Raw genomic sequence first — 17,739 nt, 5'->3', positions numbered from 1 at the left:
CTGAGATAGCATCATTCTGAAACCCGAGAATGGTTTGAATATTGCTCAGGTACCAAGAGGTGTTGCACTGGGGGAGGCAGGGACCTGTTTCTTCTCCCATTGCCCCCTCCAAACCAGTCCTCCTTTAGGGTACATTTTGCACATCATTTGTACCTCATTTGCGTGTAAACACAGCCCATAGGTTCTAATTGGGTCTGTAGCTGAGCTTGGAAAAATGGCTATCAGTGGGGTCCTTCTGGATCCCCCTGGTCCCCTCAGCTCTCCTTCTTGTCAAGGGCATTGTCAGATGGGCCTCCTGCCCTGCATCCTCTGTGCTCTCCATTTGTGAAGACCTCTCCTCAGCCACCCTTCTCCACAGTTGGTGAGTCTGTGCCCGCTTCCCTGGGGCCAACCCAGATGTCCTCCTCCCCCTGTCTTTGCTTCTCCCATGTCCACCAGGAAGGCCCTGCCTTTGCCTGTCCCAGCACCCCACCATGAGGTTCACCCTGCCCATGGAGTCAGGTGAATCAGAGTCAAGCAGCCAGAGCCTTTAGAGCCTTTGAAGGGAACTTTTGGTGACATAGATACTGTCAGCCCGAGGAGTCATAGCTGTGGCCTGAGGTCAGGATTGGACAGGCCCTGGGGCCATCAGAACAAGAAGGCTATCCTGACCAACCCCCTGTCTCTTTGGTAGCCCAAGCCCTTCCAAGCCCTGGGCTCCAGATACCAGGCAGGATGAAGGAGAGAGGGTTACAAGAGAAGCAGCCAAAGGCCAGATCATCTGTGAGGGCTTCCTAGAGGAGGAGTAGATCAGACAGGAGAAGAATGGGGCCAGGCCAGGCTGGAGAGGAGAGACTCACATCTGGAGAACAGATGCCCAGGCCTCTGGCTCCTGCCAGTTGGTTAGGTAATTAGGCAGAGGGCTAATTAAGGAAGTCCAGGTGTTCATTAAAATCTCCCTAATTGGGTTGGAGGGAAGCTTAGCCAGGATAGGCCACCACATCTTGGATAGGGTCAGGTTAGAGGGTACTTTGTGCCCACCTAGGCCCTGGCCACTCCTTCTTTCAAAGTCAGGGTTGAGTTCATGTTCTGGCCCCAGGGCTTTCAAAGACCCTGCAGCAATGTGGAATGGAGAGCAGAAGGAAAAAACGGTCAGTACAGACTGCGCCAGCTTTGTAGAAGGGTTTGTGGTTAGATAGAAGGAAGGACTGCCCAAGGCAGGGGCATCTCCTCCTCTGGCAGTGTTGGCACAGGGTTGGGAGCAGCAGTGGGGAAAGGGCCCTGGGAAGCATAGAAATATAAAAAGTGCTTTGGGCTACCTTGGTAGGGATTGAGTATAAATAGGGTCTGGTCTTTTTAACCCTGACTTCTCTCTGTCAGACGATGCTCAGTGAATCTCTGTGGCTTCCCTGCCTTCTCAGCCCTGATCCCTCTCTCATCCCAGCTCCCCCAGCATGAGGCGGGGGTGGGGGGGGCGGTGTAGGAGATCAGCCAGGGAGCTGGTTGCCAGGCGACAGTTGCCTAAGCAACCCCATCCTCTCCATCTCCATGTGCTCAGGGCTGCTCCTTAGAAGACTTTGGAGTCTCACCCTCTGCACCAGCCAACCTGAGGGTGGGGAAGGTTGAGGACTAGGATAGCAGGGGTGGTTGACGGGTGGATGGTGTCCAAATCTTCAGGAGCAGTTAGGAGAGGAAGGGTTCTAACTCCGCAGAGGATAGAGTGAGAGGAACTGGTACTGCAGCAAGACTGATGGAGGTTAGACTGCAAGAAGGACTTCTCACAGCATCACAACAACAAAGTCATATTTTCTTCTTTTCAACAGACATTTCCTGAGCTCCACCCTATAGGAGATAGAGTAGTGAAAAAGACAGATGTGATTCCTGCCCTCATGAAACTTCTGTCTCATGGAGAAGCCAGAAGCACAGAACTGTAATTATTCACAATTGTGATAAGTGCTAAAAAGATTGCAGGAGTGACTTTTCTGAGGGTCATGAGAACAAAGAGAGACCTCTTCCAGTTTGGAGGAAGAGGCAGTATTGGTCATAAGCTGACAGAGGTTACATCTCAGCAAGAATTTGTTTATGAACAAAAGGTGGTTCGAGGGAGATAGTAAAGGGGAGAGAGGGAAGGTGGATGCTGTAAGCTAGAGGAGCCCAGCAGTTCCTGCATTTACCAGTCTAGACTGGGTTTTCAAGGCCAGGCCAGAGAATCCTATTTAAAAAGCCAACTATTTGTAGCCTCCTCCTCTTACCCTCTGTGTCCCATTCCTTACCTTCCCTGCCAAAGCCCCCACCACTGTAGCTCTAGAAAGCACGGTCTTTGGATTGCACTGAGAAGCAGGGGAGCTGAAATCCCTGGGCTGGAGTCTTTGCAATGGGAACTTGGCAGACATTGGGGTCACAGGTGAGGAATGGGGTCTCTGGAGCTGGTTTGGAGCTCAGGTGTCTGCTGGGCCACTCAGGATTGGCTAGGCTGGTGTTGCTCTTGTCCCAGCATGTGCACGGGGTACCAGCAGGAGGGCCAGGGCCCATGGAGCACTTTGAGGACAAGGAGGAAGGGAGGAGGCCGGACAGGTGGCTCACACCTATAATCCCAGCACTTTGGGAGGCTGAGGCGGGAGGATTGCTTGAGCCCAGGAGTTCAAGACCATCCTGGGCAACATAGGGAGACTCTGTCTCTACAAAAGTCAAAAAATTAGCTGGGCATGGCAGTTGGTCCCAGCTACTTGGGAGATGGAGGCAGAAGGATCACTTGAGCTCAGGAGTTCAAACCTAGCCTAAGCAACATAGCCTGTATCTACTAAAAAAAAATTATTAATACCCTGTATCTACTAAAAAAAATTAATAAATTATCTGGATGTGGTGGCACACACCTGTGTTCTCATCTACTTGGGAGGCTGAGGCCGGAAGGTTGAAGCTGCAGTGAGCTGTGGTTGTGCACTCCAGCCTGGGCAACAGAGCAAGACCCTATCTTAAAACAAAACAAAACAACCAAAAAAAAAAAATCAAAAGGGTAAGGAGTCATTTGAAGAACAATGCATCTGATTGTTTTCTGTAGATATCCAGGCAAAGCAGAAACTCTCCAGCTAGGCTGGGGAGCAGTCTTGGTAATGGGGCCGGTATTCCCAGCTCCTCCCAAATTCATAGATTCCTTATCTTCCCTCTCCCGCTTCCCTCATGACCAAGAGACCAAGGCTGAACTGTAGCATCTACTGTGGTACCATAGGGGCCGTGTTGAGTGGGGCTGGAAAGACTCTAGGGAAACTCAGCAGCCATTGGCAGTGGGAGCTGGGGGGTAGAGGTAGGAGTTGTTCTCCATCATCAAACACCTCTACCCAGGTAGTGGCAGTGGGGTGCAGGGGATCAGAATAGTGGCTGGGGGTCTGCATCCCTAGACCCTGCAGTAGAGTCTCTGAGCATGGGGCTCTATGGAAGGGGAGCTCTGGAGTGGAGGGCTTGCCTTTTCTGGTCCAGGCTCCTCCCAGGACCCAAATAGAGTGATGTCAGAAAGCACGGGCCCCAGTTCACTGTCCTCTCCAGCATCTTACAGAAAGCTCCAGTTTTGGGCCGGGCGCGGTGGCTCACACCTGTAATCCTAGTACTTCGGGAGGCTGAGGTGGGTGGATCACCTGAGGTCAGGAGTTCAAGACCAGCCTGGCCATCATGGTGAAACCCCATCTTTTAAAAGAAAAAAAAATTTTTTTAGAAAAAAGAAAACTCCACTTTTGATGCAAGGAATCATAGCTGGAGGGGCCCTGAAGTCATTCTGTGCCTCCATCCCATCCTGGGCCCTTCTAGTCCTCGAGGACCCACCCAGCCTGTGTAGGCACTGCCCACACCGGAGAGCATGCACCTTTGCTGGCTCAGGCTGTGCTGCCATCCCTGAGCCTCCTTTCATCCTGTGGTGCCTCCTGGAGTTGTGCAGTGCAGGGGCTGTTTCTCATCCTGGCTTTTTAGCATGGAGCTGTTCAACCAGTGGGCTGTGAGGGGGTTACAGGTGTACTGAGATAGCAAGTTCTCTGCCTGCTGCCTCCATCCGCCTGGCTGCCAGTGGCCTCCCCAGTGTATGTCATTTGGCCCTATATTTTCTCTGTGCTTCAAGATGTACAAGATTGGGAAGCACTATTCTTAGACTGAGCTTGGGTTCTAGATGTGGCCCATACCTCTAGAGCAGGAATCAGCAAACTGTGGCCCGTGAACCAAATCTGCCCCGTGCCCATTTTTGCAAATGTAGTTGTATTGGATCACAGCCATGCTCGTGCTCATTCGTTTATGCATTGCTGTCTGTTGCTTTCATGGTACAATGACAGAGTTGAGTAGTTACAACAGAGACTGTATGGTCTGCAAAGCCTGAAATATTTACTGTCTGGCCCCAAAATTTCCATCTCCTGGTCTAGAGGAATGATTTCATTGTTTTGAGTGCACAACTCTTTTCTCAAACAAAAATCTTAGGCTGGGTGTGTCCGAAGGTAGCAAGTTAGCTCAATTGATTACTCACAGTCAGTTACAGATCGAACTCCTTGTTGGACTCTTTCCTCTTTTCTCACTACTACACTTGACTAGGCTTATAAAAATAAAAATAGGGGCGCACGCAGGTCCCTCCACGGCCCCATGCACCCCGCGAAGAAAATATATTTAAAAAAATAAATAAAAATAAAAATGTTAGGCTTCAGTTCGCTGAGTAGGACAGATTGGTGTGGAGGAACTCTAGTTGAAGGGAGATGTGGGTGCCATGACCCCAAGCCGCACCGCAGGACTCCAGGCCCCAGAGTTCCATGAGCCGGTATGAGGCTCACTGCTCTAGACCTGCTCCAACATGTTCTTGAGCCAGGGGCACCAGAGACACCCATACTGGCACCAGGTACACTGCTTGTTGTTCACTCACTGGGCAGATGTTCTCTCAGCATCGTCTTTACTCCAAGCTCCAGAATGGGAACCATTGTTCCAGGCCAGAGGAGCAGCTGGAGCACCCCAGTGTCTGTACTACAGACAGGTTCTAGAGAGAAGAATGGGCCATGGGATATTCCCTAAGCTCCAGACCCTTGGAAGCCAGGAGGTCACTTACGCTGACCTAGAGCCTGAGGACAGCAGTGACCAAGGGGAAAGAGCCTGGGCCTTGGTGTGAGCTCCAGCTTGTGCCTGGCTGTGGCATACCACTGCCTCAGGCAGACAGCATTGCCTCATTTTGAGGGTGGAGCTCAGATGCTGCTAGCCTCTCACAGGGGTGCTGTGAGCCTGGCCTGTGTGCCCAAGGAGCAGGTCTGGAGGTTGTAGGGGCTCAGCGTCCTCTCATGACCCTCCCCTTCCAGGAGGCTGTGCAGAAGGTATCCTGCAGACCATGAACTGAGCACTGTTCCCAGACCGTTCATGAGCACAGTGTAAGGTGTGCCGAGACCCACCACCCAGCAAGCCCCTCCCCTCCGTAGCACTGAGGACCCCCGGAGAAGATGGGGAGGAAAAAGATTCAGATCCAGCGAATCACCGATGAGCGGAACCGACAGGTAGGGAAGTCCTAGAGCCACATGAAGCAGGTGAGGGCAGGGCTCGGGCCTCGCCTCGGCTCCTTCCAGGCATTCCGAGAGGGCTTGTGGAAGAGGGGGAAACTCCATAAGCTATTACGGAAGGGGAAGGGAGATGGGGAGAAGAGGAACCCCAACCTCTTTGCAGCTCTTGAAACTCTGTGTCCCGGGACTCCAAGGCTCATCTGCTGCTGCAGCCAGATGAGCCTGTGTTCTCGTCCTGGAGCCGTATGCAAGCCTTAGGTCACACTAAGGCACTCCCCCTTTCCCAAGAGGAAATCTTTCCCTCTTCTTCTTCACTGACCTCTTCATAGCCTCCAGCACAGAGGCGTGGAGTTTGTCCACCTGAATCCTGCCCCTTCAGTGAGTGGGCTCTGGGCTGTATCTCCACTGTTTGTTGGCCTACAAGCACTAGCCTAGTCCTTCCCCAAACCAGAGACTCCTGAGACTAGGGGCTGTGTCACCCTGAGAATGGGGACTCCTGAGGGCAGGGGCTATGTCCAGCCATCTGTAGGCTGGGACTCCCAATCAGGCCTTGACTGAGCCAGACCTGGCTGCCCACTCATCCTTCTCTGCAGGTGACTTTCACCAAGCGGAAGTTCGGCCTGATGAAGAAGGCGTATGAGCTGAGCGTGTTGTGTGACTGCGAGATCGCACTCATCATCTTCAACCACTCCAACAAGCTGTTCCAGTACGCCAGCACCGACATGGACAAGGTGCTGCTCAAGTACACGGAGTACAATGAGCCGCATGAGAGCCGCACCAATGCAGACATCATCGAGGTGGGCCACACACACAGGCACCGGGACACCCCTGCCTGCATCCACATGGACATGCTGTGTGTACACACAGACCTGCCTGTGCACACACACCAGTATATGTGCCCCTGTAGCCCCTCACCTGTGTGCACACACATGCAAACCCTCCTCCTGTCACACAAACCCAGGGCCTGAGGAGGAAGGAAGGGCAGTTCAGGTGAACAGGCCAGTGCCAGGCTGCCAGCCCACACCCATCCTGCCCTCTCCGAGAGTCTGTTTTCTGTCGTCCGGTGTGATGTGACATCTCTGCCCTGCCTTCTTGCAACCTGGCTTTCTCTTTCTCTTTTCCCCCTTCTCCATCTTTTGGTGTGCTCCTGCACCTGCCTCTTCCTTTTTTAAATCTCCCTCTTTGTTTCCATCTCTCCTGCTGTCTCTGTCTGTTTGTGGGCCTGGCAGTTCTATTTTCTGTTTCAAAGAGAGCCAACATTGTGAACTGTTGAAGGACATAGGCCTTGGAATTCAGCTCTGACCTTTACTGGCCACATGGCCTTGGGCAGGTGCTTAGGCCTTCCCGAACCTTGGTGCCCACCTCCACAAAACGGGGCCAAGGCTGGCCTTGAAGGGTGCTGTGTGAATTGAATGTCCCTGCTTCTCACACTGAGGTGTGTGCCCCTTGGGGGTACACAACTTCTGCTGATGAAGAGGGTGCCCGGGAAGCCACAGCCCTACTCAGATTTGTAGGAAAGTCCCTTATTTTTATGTTAGAGAAGACAGATTTACTATAGACTAGAAGGTAAAATTTGCATTCATTTTAAAGACAAAGCGAGTATCTGTAGAGATATTTCGAACATGAAGAGGGCAGCTTTGGGGTGTACTGCAGACCCCCCAGCTGTGCCTCCACCAGAGTATGGGGTGGTCCGTGTTCACCCCCTTTTCCTTTTCCACATCCCATTCCACGCGCTGTCTCCATCTCTGTTTCTCTCTCCCTCCTCTTCTAAGCAGAGCCCCCTACCTTCCTCCCCCTGGAGAACTCAGTGCCTTCTGGCCAGGGTTCACCGCAGGGCAGTCAGGCAGGGACTGGCCCAGGGCACCAGCCCCTTAGCCCATCCCCTGGAAACCCCCTCCCTGCCTGTCCCTTTGAAAGTACATGTCTCCCTGCCAAGTGCACCCCCAGGTTAGACCCACCTTCCAGCCTTGTTCTCCATGTTCTGATGGCTCCCACCAAGCCCATCTTCCCACAGTGCCCCAGGAGGCACTGTCAGTGAGGAGGGGCAGGTGACATTGAGGGAGGGGCCAGGGAGATGCTGGGAACCCTGAGGAAGGAGGGCGGGGAAGAGTAGGGGGCCCTTAGGGAGGGGCTAGGAGGACTCTTACCCAGCTGATGGCAGTGGTGCGGTTACAGACCCTGAGGAAGAAGGGCTTCAACGGCTGCGACAGCCCAGAGCCCGACGGGGAGGACTCGCTGGAACAGAGCCCCCTGCTGGAGGACAAGTACCGGCGCGCCAGCGAGGAGCTCGACGGGCTCTTCCGGCGCTATGGGGTGAGCCCCACTCACTCTGTCTCTGTCGGCCCCCCCTTCCGGCCCCTTCCCCCCAGGCGCTGCACAAGAAGCACAGGGAATGTGAGAGCCCTGAGGTGGACGAGGTGTTTGCCCTGACCCCCCAGACGGAAGAGAAATATAAAAAGATAGACGAGGAGTTTGATAAAATGATGCAGAGTTATAGACTGGCCGTGAGTAGTCGCATGGAGCAGAGCCTCCCTGTGGTGCATGGTGTGGCTTCGCGCCCTGGCTCTCAGCTGCCCCCATGGGTGCTCCGCTCTGAGCCATGCTCGGGTTCCCAGTGACCACTAAGGAACCTCTCACCTTGGTCATGATAAACCTGCATCCCTTGCTGAGACTCGACTGGAATGGAGCATTAGTTGGAGAGGCCTGGAGTGTCCCCTCTGCAGCAAGAAGTGTGTAGATGACGAGATCCTTAGAGGACAGGAAAGTGGAGTGTGCTCTTTGTCCAAATGCTTTTTGGGGGAGAGGCCTGCCTGGGCCTGCTCTGATAGCCCAAGCAGAGACACTCAGCCTTGTGTAGGGAAAGCAGAACTGCTGAAGGGGAAGGCAGTGAGGTGGGGGTGAGCTCTCTCTGCAGCTGGCCGGATGGGTGAGAGACTGCAAGTGAAGTGATGTCCCGACCCATGGCGCAAGCCTTTAACAGCTGTGTGTGTGTGAATTTGGGTCTGTTCTCAGGACTTCTAACCTGCTCCCCGTGTGTCCTGCCTGGCTGAGGACTAACCCACCTCCACTAGGGGGTGTCCCTGGTCCTGTCTGCAGTGAGCAGAGCCCTGTTCTCATTCTCTGGGCCAGAAAAGGACCCACAGCTTTCCCTCAAAGTTATTCCTTGGTGGGAGTGGCGGGCAGGACTCTATGAGGGCACAGGGCAGGGAGCTTGAGCTGCTGGCCCCAGGATGTGTAGCCCAGAAATGAGAAGAACCCTGCCTGCCCTCCCAGGAAAAGTGGGCTCCATGGAAGGGGTCGATCTGGCCTGATCCTGTCCCTCCATCTTTCTGTCTAGTCAGCTGTCCCGGCCCCCAACTTTGCCATGCCTGTCACGGTGCCCGTGTCCAATCAGAGCTCACTGCAGTTCAGCAATCCCAGCGGCTCCCTGGTCACCCCTTCCCTGGTGACGTCATCCCTCACAGACCCGCGGCTCCTGTCACCCCAGCAGCCAGCACTACAGAGGAACAGTGTGTCTCCTGGCCTGCCCCAGCGGCCAGCTAGTGCAGGTGAGTTGGCTGGCAGGTGGGCAGGTGAGGTGGAAATGAGATGTGATGAGGTCTTTGAGGTTCCATTTTCAGTGGCGAGTATCTCTCTTCACCTACCACAGCATCCCCCCATTTGTGTGGCTCCTGAGGGAAGGGAATATGACTCTTCCTCCTCCTGGGGACCCCTCTTCATGTTCAGTCCCCAAGACTCACTCTCAAAAGGGGAGTGCTGTCAGCTCATCCTGGTTCTGTTTTTCCTCCAGGGGCCATGCTGGGGGGTGACCTGAACAGTGCTAATGGAGCCTGCCCCAGCCCTGTTGGTGAGTGCAGCCATCCTTCTACCTGGAGGTGGGGAAGGGTACCTGCTCAGTGGCCACAGGGGGTCCAAGGACCAGGAAGGAACCTAGATGAGAGGAAGATCCCAGGGCCAGAACTGGAGGAAGAGTCAGAAATTTTTAAGCCCCTGGATTTTGTTTTCTGTAGCAATGATTGGTGTGGATGATCAGCAGAGACGGAGGCTCAGAGAATTCTGAGTAAACCGTGAGAAAATGGGCCAGCATTTCTAGTTGGAGGGGAAGACGCAAGTTTTTTACAGTTGAGTGCAAGTATCTGGTTGGGATCTGAAGGATGAGAATGCCAGGCATTGCCTAGACAAACGATAGGGACAGACTCACATAGACACTCACACACACACGTGCATTCTCCCTCTTACAGAAGTATCCAGATGTTAGATGTGCACATGTGAGCACGCATACATAAGCCACAGAAGCAGCTGGGCATGGTGGCTCATGCCTGTAATCCCAGCACTTTGGGAGGCTGAGGCAGGTGGATCACCTGAGACCGGGAGCTTGAGACTAGCCTGACCAACATGGAGAAACCCTGTCTCTTCTAAAAATACAAAATTAGCAAGGCATGGTGCGAATCCTAGCTACTTGGGAGGCTGAGGCAGGAGAATCGCTTGTATCCAGGAGGTGGAGGTTACAGTGAGCTGAGATCACAGCGTTACACTCCAGCCTGGGCAACAAGAGTGAAACTCCATCTCAAAAAAAAAGCCATAGAAGAAAGGCTGTCCCCCTCAGCCCTGGCAGCAACAGCCCCTCTTGCCCTGTACTGTTGTCCGGCTGGGTGACTGTGACTTCGAATGTCACGATTGACGTCACCCTGACATTCCTGCCATTCCCAGAGTGATCCGGGAATTGGGATGGAGGCTGGCACACACTTCCAGGGCAACAGCGTGCTCTTAGGGGACAGAGCAAGGAGGCATTTCTGACTGCAGTCCCCCTCACATCCTTGGACCTCAGCATCCCCCAGCCCCATTTGGGGGTGCTATATAATCCCTCCCTGGTCATAATTGGGTCATAAAGTCAGGAAATTAAAGGAGCGGTGAATATGTCTCCTTCTTCAAGGAGAGGGCCAGAGAAATGCTTGTAGACCTTAAGGGAGCAGTGATACAAAAAGTCCAGCATGTGGAAAGTGGCCGAGAGCCCTTGCTTGGCCTCCAGCCAGCTGTGTGGCCCTGGGCAAGTCATTACACTTCTCTCAAGAAGGCTCTAGTTTCCTCTTCTGTGAACAGGGCTAATGTCCTGTCTGTCTTGCAGAGTTAATGTGTGGATTAAATAAGATAATACATGTGTGAAAGGCCTGTGTGGATTGTAGAGTATGGAGCAGATATAAAAGATAGTTATTACATTTGTTATTACCAGGCTAATTATGGTGGTGGCCCTGTTACCTGTCTCCCAGTGCCAATAATGCCATCACCAACAGTGAATGGCGTGTTTCCTCCAAGCTGTGGGCAGCTTGTCACATGTTGATCCAAATCACATCGACCACTGCTCACAGCACGTGGAGCAGTCCGAGCGGTTGTTGATTTGTCATGGTGACCAGGCTTCTCACTGAGGCCCAGAATCCAGGCTGCCACCCCTTCCACACCCGGGTCATGGTGGGTCCTGTCTGGGGCAGACTGTGGGATCTGAAAATGCTAGACTTCCTGCCTGTGGAGACCAAAGAACAGAGAGGACAGGGAGAGGCTTTGTCATCGCAGAGCCTAGAGGCAATGGTTGCTTTTCAGTTCTTCCCACTGACCTCAGAGTCCCATCACCAAGCCCCATTACATGTAGCTTGGAGTTAGGGGAACAAACCTAAAGATTCAGGAGTAAGGGGTACTCACCTCCCATTACTCCAAAGACATGAAGTATTTGGGGAACATCTGATAGCTCAGCCCCCACTCAAAGCCTTAAGCATGGCTTTGAGAGGTTCCGGGTGACAGGAGCATTGGTGTGGGGAAGTTAACAGGGCTGAAGGGTAGGCCCATGTTTTTCCTTTTACCCTCATGTTGTCACTTCTCCAGGGAATGGCTACGTCAGTGCCCGGGCTTCCCCTGGCCTCCTCCCTGTGGCCAATGGCAACAGCCTAAACAAGGTCATCCCTGCCAAGTCTCCACCCCCGCCCACCCACAGCACCCAGCTTGGAGCCCCCAGCCGCAAGCCCGACCTGCGAGTCATCACTTCCCAGGCAGGAAAGGGGTTAATGCATCACTTGGTAAGTGGGTGTCTGGGCCAAGGGCGGGGGCTGGGGAATGGAAGAGTAAGGACGGGGAAAGAGCAGACCTCTAGCAGGAGAGATGAAGGCTAGCCAGCAGTTAGGACTTCCCAAGAGGGATCATGGAAGCATGGCTTTTTATGAGCTCGTTCTTCCCAGAGGGCCTTTTAAGAGGTTGCAACACAAGAAGTACCAGCCTAAGGCAGTAAAAAGGGACAGGAGGTAAGAAGGAAGGTTCTGTGATGGGGAGGATAATAGAAAGGATTTGTCACTTCAGCAGGAGGGATGGAGATTAGATGGTGAGCATTTCCTAACTGGTGGAGATTGGGATGGAGCAGCTCTGGAAATCAGTCAGGACAGTGAAGAGCTCTGCCTTTGTAGGTTGGGTAGAGCCATCCCACTCTTATGAAGAGAGGTGGATGGAACGGCTGTGGGGACAGAGGTGTGGGGTGGGGCAGAGGCCAGAGACTGAACATCCCCTTGGTTTTATTTCTGCTCTCAGACTGAGGACCATTTAGATCTGGTAAGTGAGGCTATGAGCTGTTTGCTGTGGCTTTGAATTCTGGGTATTGCTCTGTAGTCCCCGAGCATGAAGTACATGTGCGTCCTTGGCCTCTCGCCTGTTCGTGGACTGTTGCTGTTTCTTTGCTTAGTTGCCAGGAGCTGTGCTTCGTGCCAGGTGGGATTCAGAGGTGTAGGGGGCGGGGGTGAGAGGTCAGACATGCGTGTGTGTGCCTGTGTGTACATGAATGTCTGCATGTGGTGTTATGTTCATTCAGACACACCTCCTTCTGTGTGTATGTACGTGTGCGAGGGGGAGTGGGCCAGCCCCAGGGCTCAGAGGTCCCACCCAGATACCTAGACTAGGCCCTGGACAGGGGGACTGGATCCCATAGTCCTCTGACTCCACTCAGGCTCACACTGCATTCTTGGGATCCAGGACAGGATCCGCCTTAGGAGGGAGGCCAGCTGGATGGTGAAGTCGGTGTTTCAGGGGAAGCCAAAGCCCAGGCCCAGGCTGGACTTGTCCTTCTTGGTGGGGCTTCCCACCTCCCTCGTGTCCCCGTGCTCCCTCCTGCACTTAGCCCATGGCATGGGCACTCAGAGGCAGTCACAGCTGCTCATTTTCCTCCTCGCTCTCACACACTTACATACTCACCCCCAGCCAGGAGTGGGGCGGGGGCTCCTCCCTCCCCAACTCCCTGACGGGAGGCCAGAGAGGCTGGAAAAGGCAGGCAGGCTTTGGCGGCCAACACGGCGGCAGTTTCGGCCCCAGCGTGGAGTTGGAATAAACAAGTGACTCAGCGGCAGATGGAGCTGACAGCCCCACACACGTGTGTGCATACGCGCAGGCACACGCCACGCCAGGCCCCACATTCCCCTTGCAGATGCCAGCACGCCTCTGCCGGGGCGTGTGCAGCAGTGTGAAGGATGGAGAGTGGGCTCCTGAGGGACGGATGGACGATGTCTCCCTTCCCTCACTCTGCACTGGGAGGCTGGGCGAATGTTGGGGCTGAGGCCACAGGGCCGGCACACGTGCTTTCGTTTTTGCACGTGTGTTGGTGTCAGTGAATCTGTGTGTGCATGTTTCTCTCCATGGATCTGAGTGTCTCTGTGAATGCACCAACGTGTGTTTGTGTGTCTGGGGGGGGCCTCCATGCTAAGGCACCCCACCTTGGCTTTTGGATTCAGGGACCTCACCTTGGGCTTGGGATGGAGGGCCAGCATAAGACTGCCCACCCATCAGCCACCTCCTGACAGACAGTTTTCTCCTGCAGAACAATGCCCAGCGCCTTGGGGTCTCCCAGTCTACCCATTCGCTCACCACCCCAGTGGTTTCTGTGGCAACGCCGAGTTTACTCAGCCAGGGCCTCCCCTTCTCTTCCATGCCCACTGCCTACAACACAGGTGAGTGTTCATGTGACATGTGCATGTGTGCACTTGGGCTTGGGGCTGGCAAGTGACCAGACAGAAATGCTCTATATCCCCTGGACAGGCCCCATCTGAGGAGGGCCATTGATTTGGGGGAGCCCTCACCTGATTATGGTAAACAGATTTAGCAAATAAAAGCACAGAATGCCTTTAAATTTAAGTTTCAGATAAAACAAGTAGTTTTTTAGTACAAATATGTCCCAAAGGCATTCTTCTGCTAATGTATGTCCCAATGACATATTTAATTTGGGGGGTTTTGTTTTTTTGTTTTGAGACAGGGTTTCACACTGTCACCCAGACTGGAGTGCAGTGGTGCCATCATAGCTCACTACAGCCTTGAACTCCTGGACTTAAGTGATCCTCCTGCCTCAGCCTCCTGAGTAGTTGGGAGTACAGGCACGTGCCCCCATACCTGGCTTTATTTTAAATTTTTTTGTACAGACAGGGTCTCTCTGTGTTGTCTAGGCTAATCTCAAATTCCCGGTTTGAAGCTGTCCTCCTGCCTCACTCTCCCAAAGTGCTGTGTTACCAACTGCCCAGAACCAAAGATATACTTGTGCTAACAAATTATGTTTTGTTTCATCTGAAATTCAAATTTAACTAGGCATTGTGGGGGTTCTTTGTTTTTGTTATTTTTTTTAGCGTCTCGCCCTGTCACCCAGGCTGGATTGCAGTGCTGAGACCTTGGCTCACTGGGTTCAAGTGATTCTCCTGCCTCAGCCTCCTGAATAGCTGGGATTATAGGCACATGCCACCATGCCCAGCTAATTTTTGTATTTGTAGTAGAGACAGGGTTTCGCCATGTGGTCTGGGCTGGTCTCAAACTCCTGAGCTCAGGTGATCCACCAGAGTGCTGGGATTACAGGCATGAGCCACCATGCCTGGCCAGCATTATTTATTTTTAAAATAGTACCTAATGGAGAAGGGACCCCCTGTCTTCAGGGAGCCTCCAGCCTGAGGAGAAGACAAGACAGGGGCAGGTGAGCAGGTGCTTCGGCCTGACCAGTCTCTAGGCTTCAGGTCTGGGGAGTGGTGAGGGGAACGTGGTCAGTTCAGAAAGGCTCCCTGGAAGAGAATGAAGGAATGAGGGAGAGAAAACAGGGAGGCTGAGGAGGCCAGAGAGAAAGCACAGTCAGGGTCAGTTTGCCAGCTTCCTGGGAAAGCCAAATGGGGGTTCCAGGGCAAGGCAGAGGGGGAGGAAGAGGGTCTCTCCTCTAATTTTGGCATGGTGGTAGAATGATGAGGGAGCGAGGAAGGAGGAAGAGGGGGGAAGGTTGGAGAGCGGGATCTGAAGGTAAAGAGTCACTTGAGGACATGAGAAAGGCGTCTGGACACAAGAATTCAGATAGGACACCCAGTGCCTGGGCTGTCCTGAGTCCCTAGGACCATCCTGGCCTGTGTCACGTACTCACACCTGCCCAGAAACAGTCTGTGACACTCAGCCATCCTTGCCTGTACTCTAAGCCACTGTGTTAGGAAGGAGTTGCCAAGGAGGAAACACCTTGTCCCCTTGTTCCAGAGCATTCATGTGGCTGGAGAGCCTGGGCCGTTTCCAGATAGAGACCTCTGCCTTCCCCAGGCTCTCTCACATGTGAATGGTTTTGTCAGGCCAATTCCTATGAATAGTTTAGTCTGGACCAAAAGACCCATAAACCTCTCCCCCCTTCCCCAAGCCTCCTAGAGTTGAACCATGCTAGGTACCAGACACCAGTGCAAATACCCACCAAATCCCACCTCCTCCCCATATGTAAAAATCCAGAACCCAGCCCTCTGCATAGCAAAGCCCCTCATGGCTGGTAAGACAGCTGGAAGGACTGCCTCTTGTTGAGGAACCAGACTCCGGCTTGGGTGTCTGTGTGTAGTTACCACCCAGGTGTCTGTGCATCCCTTCTCCCTTGCATGTGCACCCATGTGTGTGCCCAGCCCCAGGCTACTATGTCCTGGCAGCTTCAGAGACGGCTGCTTCAGAAGACACACCCTGTGGGCTCGTCTCCCCATCTGTAAGAGGAGTGGGTAGACAGGAGGACTTTGAGGCTTTTCCAGCCCTGCCACTGGGGCTCTGGGGTCCAACCAGAAAAACCAGCCCTGAGGGTGGGGTGGCCTGGACAGGGACAGTTGGTGGAGAGCAGCTCAGACCACTTTTAGACCACTTTTCTGGAGCTGTTTATTATGGGGGGGGGGGTTCTGTTTTTTTGCTGTCTTCTTGGGCCCACAGTCTTTGTGAAGCAGGAGAAAAGTTAGCTGGTGTCAGCCAACCTGGGACAGGCACTCAGGAAGGTTAGACTTAAAGATTCTCATCTGTCACTTTGGCATGAAAGCAGTTTCCACCCCTAGGCCGCCCTTGGAGTCCTGCTGGGAAGTGTCTGAGGCTTCTTATAAACTTTCAGAGAGCAAAGGCTCCCTCTCCTTTTGCTGCAGGAGCAGCTAAGCAGATCTCAGTTTAAACACCAGGTGTTTTCAGGTGATCCTAGGTGTATAAACAAAACCCCAGTGAACACATTGCTGTTTAGTTGTTCACTGTTTACAGTCCTTGGCTGCAGTTCAAGTTCCGGCTGGAGGTAATCGGACTATGGTAATGCCTCGTGTAAGGGCCTGGCCTCTTGTTGACACCGGCTGCATAGGCCTGGCTGTGGTGGCTCTGGGAGCAGACCAGGAGGCTGCCAGGTGGCCTGGGGGCCATGTTCCTCCTGGTCCTGGGGAGCCAAGCCTCCCAGTAGATAGGGCTGGAATCTGGTGGGACAGTGCAGGGCTGGGCGTCAGTCTCCACCACTCACTCACTGAGGGACTTTAGGCAAGGCACTGCACTGCTCTGGGCCTGGCTTCCTAGTTTGTAAAACAAGTGTTAGAAATAGTTGACTCTCTTACTGGATGGCAAGTCTTGAGTGTAAAAAAAAGAGAGAGAAAAAAAAAATAGTTGACTGTAGGGCTCGTTTCTGCCCTTGCTTGCTTTTTAAATATAAGCATTTCAAAAGTCCTGGCCCACGTGAGGATACTAGAACCAAGCACAGACTCCTCTAAAGTGTGATTTAAAGGGAATGGAGTTCTGGGGTCCTGTCTTAGCTCTGCCAGTGGCTTCCTCCGCTCTCCGTGACCTGGAGCCGGTTCCTCAAACCTGAGGCTGCCGTTGCCTCATTTGTAAAGTAGTAATAGGTAAATCTTTGGATTATTTTTCTGTGGACCAGACACTGTTCTACATGCTTTCTGTGTATGAACTTGCTGAGTCCTCACAACAGCTGTTTTGTAGGTAGGATTATTACCTCCAGTTTATAGGCAAAGTCAGTAACTTGCCCAAGGTCACACAGCCTAAGTGGAGGTAGCCCGGAAGTTTGACCTCATCGCTCACGCCTTTAACCTTATTGCTGTATTGCAGAGAGAATGCCATCTTCCCTGAATAAAAACAGCACCAGAGCAAATGACTCCCTGAGTAATAGCATAGTGGTGGGGTGTTGGGATGGCTGAAGGATGCGTTCCCATCACAGCACTCCCACTACCACAGTGCAGCCTCAGGGAGAACATTTTCTTTCTTTCTTTCTTTTAAGCAGAGTCTCACTCTGTTGCCCAGGCTGGAGTACAGTGATGCGATCTCTGCTCACTGCAGCCTCCACCTCCCAGGTTCAAGTGATTCTCCTGCTTCAGCCTCCCAAGTAGCTGGGATTACAGGTGCGTGCCACCACGCCCGGCTAATTTTTTGTATTTTTAATAGAGACAGGGTTTCACCATTTTGGCCAAGCTGGTCTTGAATTAGGGAGGACATTTTCTAAACCATCCCAAATAGGATACAGCATGAAACATAACAGTGCTGTGTAAATCGTGAAACATTCCGTGATCCTGTTTACTCTGTGACAGTGTAAACGTCAGTTTGTTCTTTCAGGTAGACATTGTATGAATTAATGAGTGCCCCCTCATTGGGAGACCTGCTAGAACCTTGGCCAGCTGTGCTCCCAGCTGTATGTGCCCTTGCAGCCCCTCTACCCCATGTGCATGAGGCCTCAGGGGCTAACTTGTGTTCCTCTGTGGTTTTTTTTTTTTTCATCGCTGTTGCCCAGGCTGGAGTGCAGTGGTACGATCTTGGCTCACTGCAACCTCAAGCAATTCTCCTGCCTCAGCCTCCTGAGTAGCTGGGACTACAGGCACATGCCACCATGCCCGGCTAATTTTTTTTGTATTTTTAGTAGAGATAGGGTTTCACCATGTTGGCCAGGCTGGTCTCGAACTCCTGACCTCGTGATTCGCCCACCTCAGCCTCCCAAAGTGCTGGA

At 53.0% G+C, this 17,739-nt stretch overlaps 1 protein-coding gene across 6 annotated transcripts in view; it reads left to right on the top strand.

Annotated features, from left to right (window-relative positions):
• The window catches only part of MEF2D (myocyte enhancer factor 2D), a 36,417-nt gene that overhangs the window by 11,996 nt on the left and 6,682 nt on the right, over positions 1-17,739 (top strand). For 2 of the 6 annotated variants that reach the window (XM_032260644.1, XM_032260646.1), the window contains exons 2-9: positions 5,289-5,480; positions 6,077-6,280; positions 7,659-7,796; positions 8,821-9,031; positions 9,274-9,330; positions 11,358-11,548; positions 12,051-12,071; positions 13,327-13,456. In XM_032260644.1, coding sequence (XP_032116535.1) covers positions 5,427-5,480; positions 6,077-6,280; positions 7,659-7,796; positions 8,821-9,031; positions 9,274-9,330; positions 11,358-11,548; positions 12,051-12,071; positions 13,327-13,456 — 1,006 coding nt within the window. In that variant the 5' untranslated portion in view covers positions 5,289-5,426. Of the gene's footprint in view, positions 1-753; positions 2,384-5,288; positions 5,481-6,076; positions 6,281-7,658; positions 7,797-7,852; positions 7,988-8,820; positions 9,032-9,273; positions 9,331-11,357; positions 11,549-12,050; positions 12,072-13,326; positions 13,457-17,739 lie in introns of those variants that run through there. The other 4 variants (XM_032260645.1, XM_032260647.1, XM_032260650.1 and 1 more) reach the window with 4 other exon arrangements.

The sequence above is a fragment of the Sapajus apella genome, unplaced genomic scaffold (assembly GCF_009761245.1).
Source record: "Sapajus apella isolate SASKATOON/1434 unplaced genomic scaffold, GSC_monkey_1.0 scaffold119, whole genome shotgun sequence".
Lineage (NCBI taxonomy): Eukaryota > Metazoa > Chordata > Mammalia > Primates > Cebidae > Sapajus > Sapajus apella.
This window is presented reverse-complemented; position numbering and strand designations above follow the sequence as displayed.